Raw genomic sequence first — 21,045 nt, 5'->3', positions numbered from 1 at the left:
CTTGTTTTGGACTAACGTCACGTCACTCACTGATCGTTTGCTTCGTGTATAACGTTAAGTAACTATGGCGGGCGCACAATTAGCTAGAGAGTTACAGCATTTAGCCAATGAAGTCAATAACCATGCATCAAATGACTATGTGTCATTTAGATTAGGTGCGCTTATTGATGTTTTATTACAGATTGACGGTGAGAAAATGACAAAATTTTTCAAAATCTGTGCGAGTCAGAGGGTTCTAATGTGGTGACCAAGTTGCGGTTACTGGTCCTCCGCCAAAGAGGTGCATGAACGACCTCAGCAGATTCGTCGATTCTGAAAGCACAAGACGACTTGATATTAAGATGTCTAATAAACACAGACTTTCTTGTTACATGATTTTGACATTCTTGTTAAGATTGCAAATTATTGGTATGATTGCCCATAATGGCTGAAGCGAGGTGAAAAAATAAATAAAGCGATTTGACACGGGATTCGAACCCATGCAATAAAGCGAGGCAGCGTGTCACTACGGTAACAATCACACTAAGCTATTTCACGAGGCTAGCTGCTGCAGATCTTTGCAATAATATCAAGATGTCACACAACAATATGCAGCTGGATGAATCAAGGGAATATGCCCGTTTTAACTTGTGACCTCTGTGTTATTTATCTCTTATGATATGTAGTTTACGAGTACCGTTTAGTAACCACGTCTTTTTAGAAGGAATGGTTTCCATTTGATGGCCCCTGTAGTGAAAGAACGATGCTCATTACTACCATGTTAACTTGTGACTTAAGTTCACTGTCTCAATTAATTTACATTGTTACATCATGTTACATTAAATCTTTACGCTTTTTCTAACCGAAAGGCTGCTTATAACTATCACTTTGACAAAGCGTTATCTTGCGACTTCGGTTTACAAGCTCATCTGTGTAGTTAAACCTTATTACATTTTGTGCTTTATGATTCTCACCAGTTGAACTGTAACACCACCATAGCACCCTCTGACTCGCACAGACTTTGAATGTGCTGCAAAGAGGCTAACAACTGAGGAAGAACTTTGTCATTTATCTCGCCGTCAATCTGTAATAAATCATCAATAAGTGCATCTAATCTGAATGACACATAGTCATTTGATGCATGGTTATCGACTTCATTGGCTAAATGCTGTAACTCTCTTTCAGGACTCTGTCCTTCCTGTTTTCGAGTTCTTTAACTCTATGGACAGGGTCGTGATAGAACCATGTCCTGCGGGAGTTTTGTGTGGAGACGCGTGGCTTTTGTTTACTTTTTGCCACGTGTCCTCCGGTCTTGTCTCATAGCCCCGCTCTCTTGTTTCCCTGATTCTTTCCATGATTGTTTTATCCTCGTCACCTGTCCCTCGTCTCTGTAATTATCCTCTGTTAGTTTTTCCCTATTTAATGTTCTCCTCAGTCTCTAGTTTTTGTCGGTTCATATTGTTCTATTGTGTTCGTGTCGTGTGGATTACGTGTTTCCCCTGGGCTATTTTCTTGTTGGACTTATTATTTGGATTTATTCTTCATGAGTACTTTATCCCCGTTCGGGAAGTATTTTAGTTTGTTTTCGTGTTTTGTACAGTTTTCCCCATCGTGGGTTTTTTGTTGTGTTTACATTTATTAAAATCTTATGTGTTACCCGTACTGCTGCCTGCATTTGGGTTCTGTCTTCGCACGCCCGTGACACTCTCTAGCTAATTGTGCGCCCGCCATAGTTAACGTTATACACGAAGCAAACGATCAGTGAGTGACGTGACGTTAGTCCAAAACAAGTCAAGAGTAATCGATCAAACGCTTCAATCTACGCTGAACCAATAGTAGGCAAGACCAACCCATCTAATTATCATACAAGACACAGAAAAGTAAGAATAAATTCAAGAATAAATAAATAAAAGTGGAAATAAATACATGCGATAATAAATAAATAAACGTATAAATAAATAAATAAAAGGAAATGATAAATAAAATAATCTAAAAAAAAAAATAATAATAATAATAATAAAAAATAATAAAAAATGGACACAAAAAATAAAAAATCAATTTAAAAAATGAAAAGAAAAGTTAAAGCTAAGATCAATAATAGCTAAAACGAATTATTTTGTTTTATCAAACCATTCATTCCTTTATTTATTTTCATATTATTACATTTATTCGTTTATATATTTATACATTTATTTATTTATAATTTTTGCAGGTTTAGTCCTCCATAGCACAGGCATATAACCGGACGACCGTTTAATCCTCGCACAGCAAACACTAATAACGGAGTGAAATATTTCTCCTGCTGCCCGAGAAACGTCTCTAATCCACTCGAGTGACCCGATCCAGTTCACATGTGCTCAAGGCAAGTAAGCGCCAGCCGTTTTCTTTCCGCTTCTTCTCACATTTAGAAGAAAATGTGAGAATGTGAGCTTCTTCTACGATTACAAAACACATATACATAAGGGCTCCCCCTAAAGGCGGGTAGACACCACCGCAGGCTGTTGTTGCCCTGGTTACATACAATTGGTGGTTACAATTGACCGTAAGTGGTCAAGAACTGTTCGGTCACAAGCTTCCAAATATCTTTCTCTGTGTCCATCAGAACAAAGACATTTATACAGATTAAGAACAACTCAAGTGTGAGTAAATGATGACAGAATTTTCAGTTTTGGGTGAACTGTTCCTTTAATTTAAAACTAGTGAAGTTTAACACATTTTTGAGGCACAACGTCTTTTGAAGAAATCTCTGACATGCAACACATCAGATCTGCAATCTGAAGAAGAGGAGGAGGTCACGGAGGTAAAGAGAAAAACAAAGCCAATGTCAGGATTTATTTTTCGTAATATTCTACATAAACTTTGTGACTGCTGTAGTTTGTCACACATCATTTAGTGTTGTGTTGTGGTACTGTATGTGATAAACCTGACAACCACCATACAGCCTGAAGCTATAGCTGAAACTGAGTGAAATGATCAGTCCATTTTCTTGTTTCTCAGAGAAGTCAGGTTATTGGGAAATGCATTTTGTTGGTTGTATTCTTTTGATTGGATTTCCTGAAATATGAAATATTGACAAAGAAAATGACAAGTTGGTTAGATTTCTTCACAGTATACATTGTAACATGATCTACAAGTGAATTATTCCACATACCAGTGTAGTGTTACAGAGACGAGAGTCGTCCTATCAAAGGTCAAATAAAACATTCACATCAGATAAAACACATCTACCACATCACCACCGTGGCCTTCTCAACCAATACCCAATAAATTTACATTCTGTCATGATCTATTCACCCTCACGGGGTTAAAACCTGTTTGCGAGTCTTTCTTCAGTGGAACTCAACAGAAGATATTTTGTGGTTTTGTGGCCATGTCAATAAGGATTCCGTGTTGTTAGGTTATCAACATTCTTCAAAATATCTTCGTTTGTGTTGTGCAGAAGAAAGTTAGACGGGTTTGAAATGACAAGGGGTGTGTATTATGAAATCATTTCATAAACTATTGTCTTTAAGTCCTTATACCGTTGACAGAGGGTTTTTTTGCACTTTAGTCATATTTTTGGAGACTCGGAAGATGACAGTAAATGGGAAGGTAATCTTAAAATAGAGCCAGGGGTCTAGCCAAACCCTCACCACCACCACGTCTGTCAAGTAGTATCACAGTAGCCCCTCCATCACCTCACTGTCCACGCGCAGAAGAGCAAAGCAATGTCTGTAGACCTACCTACTGGATCAGAAACCCTTCCCTCATCTCTGATCTGCTGAGGAATACTTCCCTGCTCATCCGTCTGTCTGTCAACACATGTAAGAGACAACCCAAAAGTTTTGCGAGTGAATAACACTATGTGATTATTTCCAGTATAAAAGAGTTTATACAACATGTCTCTATTAACTCGGGTCACATTTCTTCTCTCTCAAGACTTCCTCCTCTGCATATCTGGCCAGCAAATAAGGAAATAAAGAGTTTAAAGAGAAAAACAACACCACCCACATCCCATCTGCTCATTCATTATCACACTTATTATTAACTTCATTGTTGTCATGGTTACGAGCTGAAGTTTTGCAGGTTGTTGTGATGGTTACTGAGCAGTGTTTTTCATTTGGAGACCCCGCTTCTGTAGGGTGCATGACTATGTTTCCCCTAAAAATAATGATCTGTAATCGTCTTGAACTCAGAATTTGAATGAAACCAAAAACATGAACTGATCCGCTGCTGGAACATTGCATCAGTGTCTGTCCAATTCATTATTTTCTTACTTTCAAACAATGAACTCTTCAGCACATAATGAATTGCCCCCCCTGGTCATATTTCAGGATTTAAACACACCACACATGTAAAAAACATTTAAGACTTTTTCCTTTCTTACCCATCAAACACTTTTATCTAAGCCGTATGAAACACACTAAAATCACTTACATTAAATGTTATTAATGCCTAGTAAAATGTACATGAGAATGAAAATAAAGTTATAAAAGCATCTTGTAAAAGGGGTTAAAGCATCTGACACTGACAGCTGTTGTCTTACAGAACAAATGGCCCAACAGCTGTTACCAACATCTCACCGCAACAGTTGCTTCACATAGAAAAAAATCATTCAACTTTAAACACAACTGTTCAATTCAATGTTTCTTCTTTTGTTTATATACATGCGTGTATCTGTCTGTGATTTATAATGTAAAAGGTCATTAGTTAAAAAACAGAAGCAGATCGAAAAATAAGGTAAATTACAAAAAATGATTACAGACGGTGTTCATTTTAATACCCAGACTGACAAATGACCAAAACAAATCATTCTATAAATAAAAAGTCATTTCGATTTTTCATTTTAATACATCAACGACAGTTTGGTTTATTAAATTAAGTAGACATATTTCAGAGGGAGAAATCTTTATTATTGACTAAATGAATATTAGAAAATGTTCCTGTTAAAACACAAAGTAAAGATTGACAGAAACGCTGTTAAAAAAATGACACTAGGAAATTCAAAGTAAATAAAACACTGTGTTGTGTGTTTTTGCTTCACACCCTGAAATGGAATCCAAATGTTTCTATGAAAAGAATAAGATACTCGACACGACATCAAGCATTTGGAGGCACTGTGTGTGTGTGTGTAAGGAATGCAGTTTAAGTATGTAAACGATCAAAACTCAAACAATATTCTTCATCACCTCAAGAGCCTGTGGCACGATTGATGTTTTCAGACAGCTGACGTGCTCCTCTAGTGTCCCGAACACACCTGTTTCATCTCACTCTGCCTCAAGTCTCGACGGCTTTACGACATTACAGAATGAACTCATGATTGAGATTTATCCTGCAGGAATCAGCTCAAGATCTCTCTGTATTACAATCATCCTCAACTGTTTGTGTTTGTTGTTTTTCTCCTGTACATGTGTGTGAGAACCTTCATTTTAGAATGCACTGATGGAGGCTGGCAGTTTCTTTTCTTTTCTTGGTTTTAAGCAAACACTCACACTACTGTTCTTCATCATCACAGGATCATTTTCATTATTATACATTTTGTCGCCGGCTGAAGCAAATGCAAATGAATTTTGTCAAAGTACTTCTTTGGTCCCAGGTTGTTTCTCTCTGAATTGTTTCTTCATTGTCAACTCAATTCTGTGGCTTTACCGTGGGATTTCCACCGATTCCTCATGATAAAGATTTCTTAAAAATGCCTCACGTACTAAGAGCAGCGAGCACTTCAGGCCAATAAAAAATGAGATGAGCATAACTACAAAAATGTAGTTTGATTTGACATTTCTACAACTTTTCCATTTCATTTCTAGGTTTGGAAAGGTAAAAATTCCCTGACGGGTAAACGTGACGGAGTCAGCAGTGCATCTGTTGGCATAAAGGTCCCGTCACGGTCTGGATAGGGTGGTGTAAACGGACTGATCCCAGCCGGCCGTTGGGCTGTGGGATGGCGGGATGGACACTATAGGTTTTCCGTACGGTCTCCGTGACGAATGGAAGTACGGGTACGGGTAGAGAGCGGACGGGTAGCTGGAGTAAGGGCCGTAGTGTGAGCAGTTTTGTAGATCGGTATAGTCACACTGCGTGCTGGAGAATGGCGGGCCGCTGGAGGCGATGTACGCGTCGTATTCTGAGTGCAAGGGTGAGCTCTCGCTGAAGTGACTCGGGCTCAGCTGCTCTGTTTTAATCTGAGGCCTGTGAAGCTGAGCAGACAATGCCGAGGTCCCACCTCCTTTACGACTCCAAGCCGCTCCCGAGCTGACGTTCTGCCCATGTGCGAGCTCCGAGGCGCCTCCGCTACGACCGCTGACTGGCAGGTACTGGTCAAACTCACGCACGTCAAAGGTTTCAATGTTGCCGATGACATCCGTGCTGAGCTCAGAAATGTCCACGTTACTGAAGTCGATGTTCTGTCGGTTGGTGTCGTGCAGGCGTCTCCTCTCCTGCTTTCCTCCATGAAAGTCCGTTTTCGGTGTAGTGGGGGGTGTCGGGGGTCCCTGTCCTAAAGGTGAGGACCACAGAATGAGGTTTTTTTCAAACGCTCAAGTTATACATGCAGGTTTCTAAGTGTTTTGGTTACCTGTGTGGTGATCTGACAAAGGCATGACAGGTTCAGCTTTATACACGTGATGAGTGAGATCAGATCCAGCATCAGACTCGCTCTGTCCCGTCTTCACGCTCTTCCGTCGTCTTGGCTGATATTTATAATCTGGATGATCCTTCTTGTGCTGGACTCTCAGTCTCTCGGCTTCTTCCACAAACGGCCTCTTTTCATTCTCTGTTAACAGTCTGATACAGCAGTCCCTCTCATCATTCTCATCACCATCAGCATTCTTTAATCAAGCCTTTATCAAAAACCATTCTTTAATCAATTCAATCAAACTATATCTCTTTACTAATAAACATTTTTAGTAAAAGACAAAAATAAATTGTGTGGGTCAAAATTATCGATTTTTCTTTTATGCCAAAAGTCATTAGGATATTAAGTAAATATCATGTTCCATGAAGATATTTTGTAAATTTCCAACCTTAAATATATAAAAACTTTATTTTTGTGAGTGGATGGTCTGCCACAGTGCCCCTGATTAACAACTTCAAAGGCAATTTTCTCAATATTTTGATTTTTTTGCGCTCTCAGATTCCTGAGTTTTAAAGGTTGTATCTCAGCCAGATATTGTCCTATTTTAACAACTCATATATCTATTTATATTTAATAAACTATTAAAGTTTATTTATTCAGCTTTCAGATTATGTAAAAATCTCAATTTCGAAAAATTGACCCATAAAACGTTTTGTTGTCCAGGGTCACATATAAAAGGTTCAAAAACACTCTAGTGTGTAGGGATTTTACACCATGCAGTTTAATACATTAAATACACAGGTTTTTATGCAAAATGGCAGAATGTCTAATTGTCGTTGCCCAATCCTGCTCCTGGAGATCTCCCTGTCCTGTCCTGGCCAGTTCAGATCTGACCCACACACACAGCTCTCTGTTATTTCTCAATGAATCCAGAAGCTCTTTCTTGATGGGATGATCAGGGTCAGAGCTGAACTCTGCAGGAGCAGGATTGGGCACCTCGGTTGTAACGTAAGAGAAATCTGTTGGTTCGTGGTACAAATATGACATACACAAATTGGAGACTGTGAGACAAAGGTCGATAAGGTCGGGTTGTTTTCTGATTTCTGATTGTTCGGAAATCAGACCTCCGCTATTGTTTTAGCTTCAGCTTTAATCCTTGCAAACTATTGCTACTGTTTAGCATGTTGACAAAATGTTAAATGCTCTCCTACTTGTAAGTTGCTTTGGATAAAAGCGTCTGCCGAATCAATTAATCAATGTAATGTGTGTAAATGTTTTAGTTTCACATTTCGTAGTGGAAAAAAAATGTCAGTAGGAGATAATAAATTCAAAATGAGGGCTTAAATGTATGTGTGACACTTAAACTGTGATCTCACTGTGATAGGACTTGCGCCCTATATCATCAACATAATAATAAACCAATGAAATTTGTGAAAGAGCACAAAATTCATCATAGATCTAGTCGCTTTATTTTGCTCTCAAAACGCCACCCCCAATAGCACAATAAAATGCGAGTCTTCTCTTGTTATATTTTCCCTTATAAAACTATTACTGTTTTTATTATATTTATATTAGTTATAATTATGGGTCTTTCGAGTCTCTGTCTGTTCATGTACAGCCATATATCAGATTTGTGTATGTATAATTCATTTTTTGTTATAAGTTAAGCACAAAGTGTTAAACAGAAGTGTGAGTGTGTAGATGTGCGATTTACCTCCAGAGTTTTCCGAGAGTTTTACTGAGTTCGGCGTTGTGCAGGTGCGGGTACTGATCCGCGAGCTTCCTGCGCGCCGCTTGAGCCCAAACCATGAACGCGTTCATGGGTCTCTTCACGTGCGGCTTGCTCTTCAGCGCGCTCCCGCCGCGCACCGGTACAGGCACGAGAGACCAGTCATATCCCTTCAGCACCTGTGATACCGCGTCCCGGATACAAGCCGGGAAACGCGCGTCCTCGTCCTCCGGCTTCTTACCCGTCGCGTGTCCGTCAGACCCGGCGGGCGACAGTGGCGCGTCAGAGTCAGACTCCTGCGACACGGAACCGGACGAAACGGCCGGACTGAGCGCGCGCGACCCCTCGTACTCCTCCGTCATCTTCTGCTGTGAGTCCGACAGAGTCCGAGCGATGCGATCATGACATTCACAATGACTGACGCACCGCGTCACTCTCAAACGTACTTTGTACAATCGTGACGTCGTGCATCCAGAGGCAGCTCATTGGTGGGCTCATGGCTGAGCAGAATTCAGCGTGAGGTAATTTGACACCTGTCACTCAACTGTAATTTGATGTTTTTTACTTGATTAGAAAACGTCTTGACCATTTTATTCATGGAGCCTGTGAAAAAAACGACAGCAATGTCACTATATTTATTGACTTTATAAATCCAAAAGCTCATGTAAAAAAGCTGGATGACACACTAGGCTTCCTTAGAGGAATAATTCACCTAAAAATAAAAATTCAGTCATCATGTATTCCTCCTCATGTGGTTGTAAATCTTATGTGGAATACAAAAAAAGGTATTTTGAGAAATGTCTCAGTGGTTTTGTGTAAATATAATAATAATTCACAATATCTTCTTCTGCTCTGTTAAAACACACACACACACACACACACACACACACACACACACACACACACACACACACACACACACACACACACACACCACACACACACACACACACACACACACACACACACCACACACACACACACACACCACACACACACTCTCTCTCTAATCTCTCAGCTCATCTCTCTCTCTCTCTCTCTCTCTCTCATCTCTCAACTACTTCACTCACTCTCTCTCTCTCTCACTCACTGTATTTGAATTTAATTATATGAGGAATATTTCTGCTCCAGATGAACAAACATTCAGCTCTCTGTGTAAAACCTTCCTAAAGGTGTCTTTGTTTCATGACACAGTATCACAATAGAAAAGGAAGTTAAAGTCTGTAGATAAAAGGAAGCACACACTCACACATTTCACTTTAAATGAAATGCACGTCCAATACTTAATGCTGGAGAGAGACACGGTACTGAACGATACTGTGGTTCAGATACTGAACCACAGTCAAGACCAAATCATTTTAACAAACATCTTCATCATGAAAAGATGATATACACTACACTCTGACATATCACAGATCTGGATTTTATTCATCTGAAAACAAGGGTTGTGCTGGTATGGGTAAGTGCATTACAGTTTCTTCATTACAGACACTCCTTCTGAGGTGCAGGTCAGGGGAAAATGACAGAAGTTTTATTCAACCCAATGTTTTGGCACATTCCGTATCACACAGACTATAAAAAAGAGAAAGAAGGAACCTCAGCTGCTGTGTTAAATGAACCACCAGCCAACAATGGGTTGAAACAAACAAGCATGAATTAATTTACAACCCAACGGTTGGGTTTGTCCTTTTTGACCCAATGCTTTCAGTGTGTCTTAGACACTCTCATCTTTTCTTCTTCTTCAATTCACCTTATGTCATCTTCATTTATTGCTGTTTACATTGAGGTTTCTGCATTTAATTAACACAGATTAAAACTAGAGCTAAAATATAGTTTATTTAAGCATTGTATAAAGTTCAAATTGGTACTAATTCTCTGTTAAGATATTGAATTTGATATTTTTTACTGTTGCAGAACCAGATGTACCTACAGTGTTTTGTGATAGCATGTCAATACTAGATCAACTGAATATGTATACATATTTTAAATAAAGTGCTTAGGATCATAATATACACTTCTATCCTGACCGGGAATCAAACCCACAACCTTTGTGCTACTAATGCAGTGGTCTAGCAGTTTACAGTAGCTGCAGGAACACTGTAGATATGTATGTGAGGTCACTTAAAAGTATTACTTATATTTAAGACTTACATAATTCCTAAATTAACATTAGTTCATACACTGTGGTTGATGCAATAACCTTTGTAGCTTTAATAGGAATTTTTACATTATACATTTTTGCACGAGTTTAAATGAGAGAGCTTCAATCATCAATCATTTGAACTCAGTTTGTCTGCATTCAATTTACCACAGTGACGTTACAACTAATAGTGTATTTTAGAAGTTTCGCAGTATACTGTATTGGTGTGCATGGCCTGACATAAATATTTTTGTTCTGGCCACAGTGACTATTGGATTTCCAAAGTTATTAGCCACTCTTGATTTATAGTAATCAAGCTAGATTTAGCAAGATTGACCACCCAAATATATCAGCTGGTATATACTACAATACTGTACTTACTCGTACATCCACACGTTGTCCGTGAAGGGTCGCATTGTCAACCGCATACGGCTCGCCAGGTGTCTTCCCCTTCACCAACATTTGTTTGTGAAAAAACATCATAATAATATATATCAATAATAAAGTTGAGGTTGTGGCCAATGCACATATGCAGTGCTATGCACATGCGTCACGACACTAATCAACTGCAAACTATGTTTCTATGGTAACTGTAACAGATTCTGATCTCTTGAATCTTTAGATATATGAGACACCACACGCAGACAGTACTGTACCATTACAACACAACTTTATTTATTTTGTTCTCCCCCAATACACACACACACACAGACGGCTCCTGACTTAGCACGCCCTCTAGTGCTACGGCGGGTACTCTACACCCCCCCCCCTTTTAATCTAAACCCTGTTTTCTCACATAATTTACCTCAGACAAATGTTTCTTCACTTAACCCTTTTTCATTTCACAAAGAACTCACATTTCAATATTTTAATATTGAACATTTTCTTATTATATCCCAAGCGGGAAGCCAGGGTAGACTACCTGGGACTTCCTGACTCTGCTGAAGGGATTATTCTGCCCTTTTCTTGACAGCAGGCCTCACTATACCAATGACCTACAAGTCTAGTCTTTCTGGTGGCCGAGATGTTCTACCCGACCTCGTGACAGACTCATTACCACCTTGCCCGATTGGCTCTGGAAGAACTACCAGATGTGCTCGGTTTCTTCTCAGTGTTCCCATCTCCGTTTCTACATGATAGGATCTCGGTGTTGATGCTTCCCCCTGGACTGTTCCGGTACTCTTGGACGTCCTAATCCACACTCTCTGTCCAGGTGTGATGACAGGTAAGTCTTTCGCTCTGTGTCTATACTTGTGCGTTACCTGTTGTTTCTTTTTCAGCATCTTGTCTTTCCTTCTGAACATCTTCAGATCAGGCCATTTCGGTGTAAGAGCTTTCTGTGCGACTGGAACTGTTGAACGTATCTTTCTCCCCATCAAAAGTTCGGCTGGAGAAATACCATGGCTCAGTGGAGTTGACCTGTATGCTAGAAGTGCTCTCTGAGGATCTCAATTCTTCCTGAGTAATTGTTTTACAGTTCTCACGGCGCGCTCTGCTTCGCCGTTACTCTGAGGAAAACGGGGACTGCTTGTGACATGCTCGAACTCGTAGTCCTTCACAAACTCTGCAAACTCTCCAGACGCAAACTGAGGGCCGTTATCCGTCACCAAGGTGTCCGGAATTCCGAATCTGGCGAAGATGACTTTCAACCTCTCCACCGTCGTTGCTGTAATGAGTTTGGGTAAGTTCGCGACTTCAATGTATCTCGAAAAGTAGTCCACTACAACTAAGTAATGACTTTCCTTCCACTGAAATATATCTGCTGCAACCTGCTGCCAGGGTCTCGCAGGTAAAGGCGATTGCATCAGTGTCTCTGTTTTTTTCTGTGAATGCTGACAACAGATATCGCATCTCTCCACTACTTCTCGTATCTCCTTTATCACTCCAGGCCACCACACAGCTTGCTGAGCTCTTGCAATGCACTTTGTCATACCTTGATGGCCCTAATGAAGTCTCTCTAGCATCTCCCTCCTCATGAGCTGTGGTATCAGGATCCTCTCTCCTTTCATCAGGAACCCGTCAGCTACATGGATATCTGCTCGGTGAGACCAGTACGGTATGAGTGATTCACCTACACTTTTCTGATGTTCAGGCCAGCCTCTTTGTGAATACTGTTTCAGCTGTTGGCAGGTTAAATCTTTACTCTCCATTTCCTGAATTTGTTTCAGTTTTGTCTGTGTTGCAGGTAGTTGTTGAACAACAAAATCCACAAAAACTTTGCATTCATCTTCTAACGTGACATTTTCTCTCGATTTTTCAGGTCCCATTGGAGCTCGTGACAACGCATCTGCGTTAACCAGTTGTTTCCCTGGAACATAACTGATGTTGTACTTGAATCTGAGCAATCGCAACCGGAATCGAAGAATTCTTGGAGGTAAGTCGTCCAATGGTCTGTTTCCCAACAAAGAAATGAGAGGTTTGTGATCTGTATGCACCATGAATTCCATTCCCAGCAGATAAGCACTGAGTCGCTCGCATGCCCATGTTACTGCTAGAGCTTCTTTTTCGATTTGTGCATATCTTGTCTCTGTAGGTGACAAACTTCTTGAAATGTACACCACAGGCCTCCATACGCTGTTCTTCTGCCTCTGCATCAGCACACCGCCCAGACCATAAGATGAAGCGTCTGCTGAAATGATCGTCTCACTGTGTGGACTATACTGCGCCAATATAGCTGGTGAGCTCAGTTCTTTTTTCACTCTCATGAATGCTTCTTCTTGCTGTGCATCCCATGTCCAGGTGTTATCATTTCTTAACAAGTCTCTCAGTGGTTTTGTGAGGGTTGGCAGATTCGGAGAAAACTTTCCGACGTAGTTGACCAGTCCCATGAAGCATCTCACTCCTTCCACATTTTGTGGTTGAGAATAGCTTGGATTTTATCCTGGTCCGCTTCGATCCCTTGACCGCTTATTGTATGTCCAAGGAATTTCACTCTTTCAGCAGCAAACACACACTTGTCGTTCAGCATCAGACCGGCTTTTTCAAACATTTTCAACACTTCACACAGTCTCTTATGGTGCTCTTCCCTGTCTTTTCCAAACACCAGAACATCGTCTGTATGACATGGAGTTCCATCCATCCCTGCAAGTATCTGAGATATCCTGAGCTGTAAGTGCTCTGGGGCAGAGGAAATCCCAAAAGGAAGATGTTGGAAGCAGTACCTCCCGAAGGGTGTGATGAATGTTGTTAAGGTGAGTCTTTGTGCAACGGAATCTGCCAGAATACAGAGGTGGCATCCAGTTTCGAAAACACAGCTGCTCCCTCCAGCCGTGCCAAGGTATCGTCCACCGCTGGCAGTATATGTCTCTCTCTGCACACGTACTCGTTCAGCCTTGTGAGGTCCACGCATATTCTGATGTTACCATTTGTCTTGGGAACCACGACCATTCCTGCACACCAAGCAGTAGGCTCTTCAATTCGGCGGATGACTCCCATCTCTTCCATTCGAAGGAGTTCTCGTTTCACTTTTTCCACAAGCGGCAATGGTACTCGACGTGGTGCTGATAGTGCATACGGGACGGCTTCGTTTGTCACCTTGATCTTGTAACTGCCTTCTAACTCCCCGAGTCCTGTGAACACTGTGGGGAACCTTTTCTTGTACTGCTCACCCGGTTTGTGTACTTTGGCTATCTTTTGCAGTAGGTTTAAACCCTGGATCGCAGGTAGTCCCAGCAGAGGCATCACTAAGTCCTTTACAACGTATATGTCATGCCAGATACTTCTTTTTCCATTTTTCAGGCACACCCGGAACGTCCCCATCACATCCAGTGGAGTGCTGTTGGGACCCAAGATGATCTTTTTCGACTCGTTAAGTTTCCCCTGTTTTTCGGTTGAATACATCGTTGCTGGAATCGCCGTAACTGCTGCTCCTGTGTCAATCTTAAAGGTAAGTAATTCTTTGTTAACCAGGATTTCCTGTTGCCACCCATTTTCTTGTTTCCGTGTCTGTATAACTCCCATGAAAGCATCTTCGTCTGAACCATCAACTATCGTTTCGAGTCGTTGAGTCGATCGGCACACTGCAGCACAATGTCCTTGTGGCGAGGGGAGCGTTGTGTAGCGAGGTATGCGGCAGGAGAGAGAGCCGGGAGACGAGCGGTAAGTGAATGGAGTAATTACAAACGACCAACACCTGTGTCTCGTTCCAGTAAGGGCGCGGGGAGAGAATATAAACACCCGACGGAGGCCCAATGCCGAGAGAGAGACGGACTCGACACGAGCTGCCACATACGGAAACCTCTCAGTCAGCAAGGAGGACCTTCGCTGACTTCCGAGCGACGCAAGCCAGGCTGAAGGAAAAGCCGTGGATATTTATGCTGTTTACTTTGGGTGCTCTATTTAAGTTGTTTTTGTGGAATAAAGTCGTGTCAGTCTCGCCAACCTCGTCCTCTTCCTTCCTTATCCTAACGAACCCGCTACAGTCCTCTTTTTCTGCATTTTCTGCATGTAGACTCTCTCGCTGGACACATCTTCCATGGGTGCTGGGGGCTTTTCCCACATCTTTTACAGGAACCCATTTGTTGTGTTTTCTGAGCTGTATCAAACCTTCTCTGCATTCTCGGTGCCGTCATTTTTGCTTTAGGCATTCTCGTTGCCATTACTGCATCTACGTTCACTTCTTTTAGCACGCTTTTATCTCGTCTGATTACAGGTTGTTGATGTTTTATCTCTTCCTTTTGTCTGACCTGCATCACGGTTTTATCCAGTGTCAGGTTTGGATCTAATTGCAGTCTCTCTGAGAGTTTTGTGTCTCTTATGCCCACTACAATACGGTCTCTGATCATTTCCTCATGGAGATCGCTATATCTGCAGTGTTCCGCAAGCTTATACACGTCCGTGATAAAGCACTCTGCTGACTCGCCCGGTTGTTGGAATCTACTATTAAATTTCGCCCGCTCGTAAATAATGTTATGTCTGCCGATGAAATGTTCGCTTAAAGTCTTCTCGACTTCTTCGTAACTATATTTTCCTTCCTCACGCAGGGGTAATGTATTTAGAATATCATCACTTTTCTCTCCCATGATGTAAAGAAGCGAGTTTACCTGATAAGCGGGGTTTTTCTCGGCTAGGCCTGACGCTACTCTGAAGCGTTCAAAGTGGCGAATCCACTGAGGCCACAAGCTCGGCTCGTCAAAGTTGAAACTTCCCGGTGGCGCCAGCTAAAATATCTGATCCATCGCTTCTTCCGTGTACACTGGTCCATTTAGTTCACTTCTGACACCATGTAACAGATTCTGATCTCTTGAATCTGTAGATATATGAGACACCACACGCAGACAGCACTGTACCATTACAACACAACTTTATTTATCTTGTTCTCCCTCCAATACACACACACACACGGCTCCTGACTTAGCACGCCCTCTAGTGCTACGGCGGGTACTCTACAGTAACCTCTCGCACTCAGATTCAAGCTACCCAGATGTCGAGGAGTTCAGAGTTCAGTATGTTTTTTGACCACGTACCAACTGAACTACAAATCTATTAGCAAGACGCTAGTTATGTTCGCTTTCTTGGGGTGCTGAGTAGACCGATTAAGACATTGAAGTATTGCGAAAGTAGAGCTCTGTGTGCTTTCAAATCATTCTCCTGAGACTCTGATTTCACACACCTATCGGTCTGCAGCATTTCAAGAAGTGGAACACACCTCCTGCAAAGTCAGAAGACAGATACAGTATACAGCATGTGTTAGTATCAGTAAACATGCACAGTTTTAAATTGATTATGTCAGATATAATATAGTTTAATTTCATGGAGGCCTAATGTAAACCTTTAAAGTCACCATGAAACGGAAGTTGCGATTGACTTCGTTTCCGTATCGTGATGTTTATACAAGTGAAACGGCTTCTGAAATTAGAAAGAAATGAAGGGCGGGCTTTATTTTGCCCTTCCTTTTTGATTTGTTTGTTGTAAGTTGGGCCTGGAGGGGAGGGCTAAAGATGCCTGGCCATTAGACAGTCAGTATCCACCTTATTTTTGGCGTAAATGTGGGCGCCGCCATATTTGAGCTGTTTGTGTTTAGACTTCCGGTGAGCAGTCGTATTGCAAGTGAGATGAGTTACAAGCGTAATGTGTGCAGTTAAAGGTTGCCATAATAGCCGGTATAAACGCAAAACATGTGTACAAAACATTTGCTTTGACCATAATACATGCACCAAAGCTGAATCTGGATGTCGCGTACCCTATAATCTGCATCCATTATACATTAGTTTAGCCTACTGGATGCCCTTTCTCATGGACAATTCACCTTCATGACTAGAATAACTAATAAACTATTACTAAAGTGTATTAATAAACGTTCAAAGGCAGGAGTTTACGGGGAGAGTGACACTAAATGTAAAACATCAGATTACATATAAAACATATTTAGCACAACTAAAACAGTATGCAAATATTGGTATAATAATATTAGCAGCAGTTAAAATGTAGCTGTTAGCATTTTAATATGTATTTAGCAGTTTAAAACTTAACAGGCTAAAGCAAACCCTCCTGCCAGTGGATCGCAGCTGCATGACTAAGTTAGCAGTTACAGGACATTACACATTTTCATTCATTTGGCAGACGCTTTTATCCAAAGCCCATTTAACATTTTGTCAACAAACTTAACAGTACTGATAGCCTAGTTTACTAGGCCATGTTACTATGAGGATAGTCTCAGCCTCAGACGTCGTGCCCACGGACCGTTGGCTAAACGTCTGATGCATAAGGCACACTTTTCTGGAAACACTTCAGCATGTTCTAAGTCGTCATCCGATTGGTTGAATTTCACAGGATTTCTGGGAGACGTGCGTGTCGCGTTCTTTAACGGTCCGCCTGGAAACAACGCGAAGCCATCTGATCTAAGAAGTAAGCTGTTGTGTTTACAACGGTTGCTGTAAGAATTCATCACGATCGACTAAACGCTTAATTCTTAAAAGTATGCGAGGTTCGCGGCATAAACTTATAATCATGTCGATGCTGTTAACTTTTGACACGTTTGTGTATGTACATCGGTCTGTTACAGCGGGGACATTTCCACTTCTCTAAACATGACGCGGCACAAAACGAAACATGATTGGTTGCTGTACCTGTCAGTCATATTGCCTCTTGGATGGGCCTTGGCCAAAGAAAGCGGCGATAAGTTCCAGACCTTCAGTATGAAGATCTGGCTACGCGAGACTACTATGAGGATTAAAGCTGAAGTCGACCGACTTTCCCACTGTGCATGTAACGTTACTGCTATGTCTGTGCATTTATGGTTGCGCATCGAAGAACCGTCAACTCCGAGAGAAAATACGAAGTAATTGAATATATCTTCATATGATACTGTATATCAGGCCACTTGATATATGGGGCAGTCGTGGCCTAATTAGATTAGAGAGATTGGTTAGAGAGTTGGACTCGTGACCAGAAGGTTGCCGGTTCGATTCTCAGGGCCGGCGGGTAACGACTTAGGTGCCCTTGAGCAAGGCACCTTACCCCTACTCGCTCTCCGGGCGCTGCAGTGATAGCTGCCCACTGCTCCGGGTGTATGTGTGTTCACCACTTGCTGTGCGTGTGTTCACTACTCTCTGGATGGGTTAAATGCAGAGGTCACATTTCGGGTATGGGTCACCATATCTGACAAGGTCACTTTCACTTCACTTCACTTTCACTTCATCCTTCCACTATGTAATACATCGCGGGTGTGAAAAATATTCATCAGAGCTTTTTTAATGGTGTTTTCTCAACTCAACTTTATTTATATAGCGCTTTTTACAATTTTCATTGTTACAAAGCAGCTGTACATGAGACATATTGACTATAAGCAAAACAATTAAAGTTATACCTGTAAAAACAAGAAAAAGGTGAAAACACAGAAGACAGACATACCCACATACAAAACACTCCACACACACAATATGCACACGTACTAACACACATAGGTGGGGGGGGGTAACATAACAAAACATGGAAACAGGAACAAGGACTAACTAGACTGGACTAATACTAACACTTGACATTAAACTACAATAAACTAGACTAACTAAAAGACAGGAACTCACCCACATGACACAAACATGACACAACAATGGACCAGCACAGGACAATGAAATATGAGGACTATATAAAGGGGACGAAAACAAGAAGGAACAGGTGCGGGACATGAACTAATTAACAAGCAATAACAAGACGAAAGGGCAGGAACAGAAACGCCACACCGGAGAGAGGGAGTATATGGAAGGCCAAAACTGTCTGTCTCCACATAAAACAAGAGGTTCTGTCATGGCTCTGCCACAAGATCAAGAAAAGCAAGACAAGATGGGGCAGAACAATGACAGAAGCCCCTCCTTAAGGAGCAGCATCCTGATGGTCCTCAAGGAACAAACAGGACTAGACAGACTGTGACAAAACAAACCATAACCATACATAACCAAAAACGTGATACATAGAAAAAAGCTCAAACAAGACATGGCGCCGGCTGGAAGGCCGGCTGGACAGTACATGTCGCCGGCTGGATGGCCGGCTGGATAACACATGACGCCGGCTGGAAGGCCGGCTGGACAGTACATTGATTGCAGGTGACTTTAAATTGTTTATTAGTAATGGAAGTCCAATGCCCAAAATGTGCACTGTTTCGTATTTGTTTTTGAGTTGTCTGAGGACCTAAATCAAGTTATTAAACAAGTTTTTTATAACAAAATAGTATAATAGGCTCTTTTGCAAAAATAAATTGCCCAAAACTGGAAAAATGGCTCTTTGGTTAAAAAAGGTTTCCTGTCAGCATCAGCGGGAGAAGAACCCAATTGCAGGCAGCGGTTAAGGGGTTAACAAAAAAACAAGATTTATTTAAACACAAAACAAAAACCCACGATGGGGTAACAAGGACAGGACTAAATAACAAAACAGGAAAACAAAACACTTCCCACGAGGGGGAAAAAATAAACTAACTACAAACAACGACACAACGGCAAGGCAAGGCAAGGCAAGAGCAGGTTTAGGTAAGGCAAGACAAACGCATGGCACGATGAACAAGCAAGGTAACAATACAAAACGAACGAGCACAGGACAATAGAAAGGAGGGCATTTTAAAGGGGAATTAACAAGGGAGATAACAATGCGACAGGTGTTGTTAATGAAACACTGAAGGGAAGCTAAACGAGAGGGGCGGGGCCAAAGACGAGACCGGAGAGAACGCATATTATGTTGTGACCGACAATAATATGTTTCTCTCCACACAAAACAAGAGGCTCTACATTTCCGACTCCTGATTTAGAGTGTGGTGTCCAATCCAAAGTGTTTACATGTCCCATCAAACAGATTACAAAAGGTATAAACCACCCCTTACAAATACAAACCGAATAAAATTACGATCGGATTGACCATTTTCATTCCAGCTGAGAGTCCTATTACATACAGTATCTCACAGAAGTGAGTACACCCCTCACATTTTTGTGAATATTGTATTATATCTTTTCATGTGACCAACCCTGAAGAAATGACACTTTGCTACAATGTAAGTACAAAGAAGTGACTAGTGAGTGTACAGCTTGTATAACAGTGTAAATTTGCTGTCCCCAGCAAATTTGCAAGGTCTCTAACGTCCACCAGCTCCGTGGTGTCATCATGGAGGAGTGGAAGAGGACTCCAGTGGCAACATGTGAAGCTCTGGTGAACTCCATGCCCATGAGGGTTAAGGCAGTGCTGGAAAATAATGGTGAAACACAAAATATTGACACTTTGAGCCCAATTTGGACATGTTCACTTAGGGGTGTACTCCCTTTTGTTGCCAGCAGTTTAGACATTAATGGCTGTGTGTTGAGTTATTTTGAGGGGACAGCAAATTTGCACTGTTATACAAGCTGTACACTCACTACTTTGCATTGTAGCAAAGTGTCATTTCTTCAGTGTTGTCACATGAAAAGATATAATAATATATTTACAAAAATGTGAGGGGTGTACTCACTTCTGTGAGATACTGTAACACCTAGTCCTGTTAAGCGAATCAATGGGATTAGACTTTTAAACTGATACAGTTGAAATACAATGGTCCATGTAAGCGCAGCTAGTGTGCTTCCTACTGTATCCCACGGTCAAATATTTACACGCAGAATGTTTAGAACAATGCCAAAATGATGAGCAAAATGATTGATGATGAGCTTTGTCGCTCACTGAATGAAGCATGTGACAACACAGTAAAATGCAATGTATGTATGTAGTGTTCTGTATACTGTATATAATGTTACTCATGCTTGAGTGTCTTGACCTCTGACCACACAATAACCCAAATGGAGGAGAGGAACCATTAACAGCCAGAACACAGAAAATACTTCCATATTCTTGTGTTTATGTTTATTCTCAGATACTCGTCTGAAAGTTGGAGTATCTTGTCAGAAGGTTTGAGGATGACATAAGAAATCAAACTTGGTTTGAATTCTTTTGCATGAAGAGTGTGTTTTTGATTGGACTTTAATATTCTTCTATCCTGAAGAGTTTGGATGGCTTGTGGGGACGTCTGTCTACAGTCTGTTTTCAGGATTCTCATCAGCTGCGTATGTTCTGGATAAAAATTGTGCCGTACTTCGTCTTTCATCTCGTCTGGGTTTTTGATGTCATATTCTCATAAATCAAGTTTACATTTTGGTTTTGAATGAGATGGAACGAGCGGACACGTTTGTTTCCGAG

General features: G+C 41.3%; 2 protein-coding genes across 2 annotated transcripts in view; both read right to left on the bottom strand.

The window, feature by feature from the left end:
• The window catches only part of LOC130549630 (uncharacterized), an 86,050-nt gene that overhangs the window by 9,423 nt on the left and 55,582 nt on the right, over nucleotides 1–21,045 (bottom strand). The gene's annotated exons all lie outside the window — the stretch shown is intronic.
• Nucleotides 4,331–8,693, bottom strand: LOC130549629 (transcription factor Sox-8-like). Its single transcript, XM_057326897.1, has 3 exons — nucleotides 8,247–8,693; nucleotides 6,533–6,741; nucleotides 4,331–6,454 (listed from the first exon to the last, which is right to left on the bottom strand). The coding sequence occupies exons 1-3, from the start codon at nucleotides 8,621–8,623 to the stop codon at nucleotides 5,841–5,843; spliced, it is 1,200 nt and encodes a 399-aa protein (XP_057182880.1). The 5' UTR covers nucleotides 8,624–8,693; the 3' UTR covers nucleotides 4,331–5,840.

This window comes from Triplophysa rosa, unplaced genomic scaffold, assembly GCF_024868665.1.
Source record: "Triplophysa rosa unplaced genomic scaffold, Trosa_1v2 scaffold143_ERROPOS450313, whole genome shotgun sequence".
In the NCBI taxonomy this organism is placed as follows: domain Eukaryota; kingdom Metazoa; phylum Chordata; class Actinopteri; order Cypriniformes; family Nemacheilidae; genus Triplophysa; species Triplophysa rosa.
Note: the sequence above shows the minus strand (reverse complement) of the source record. Positions and strands in the feature narration are given on the sequence as shown.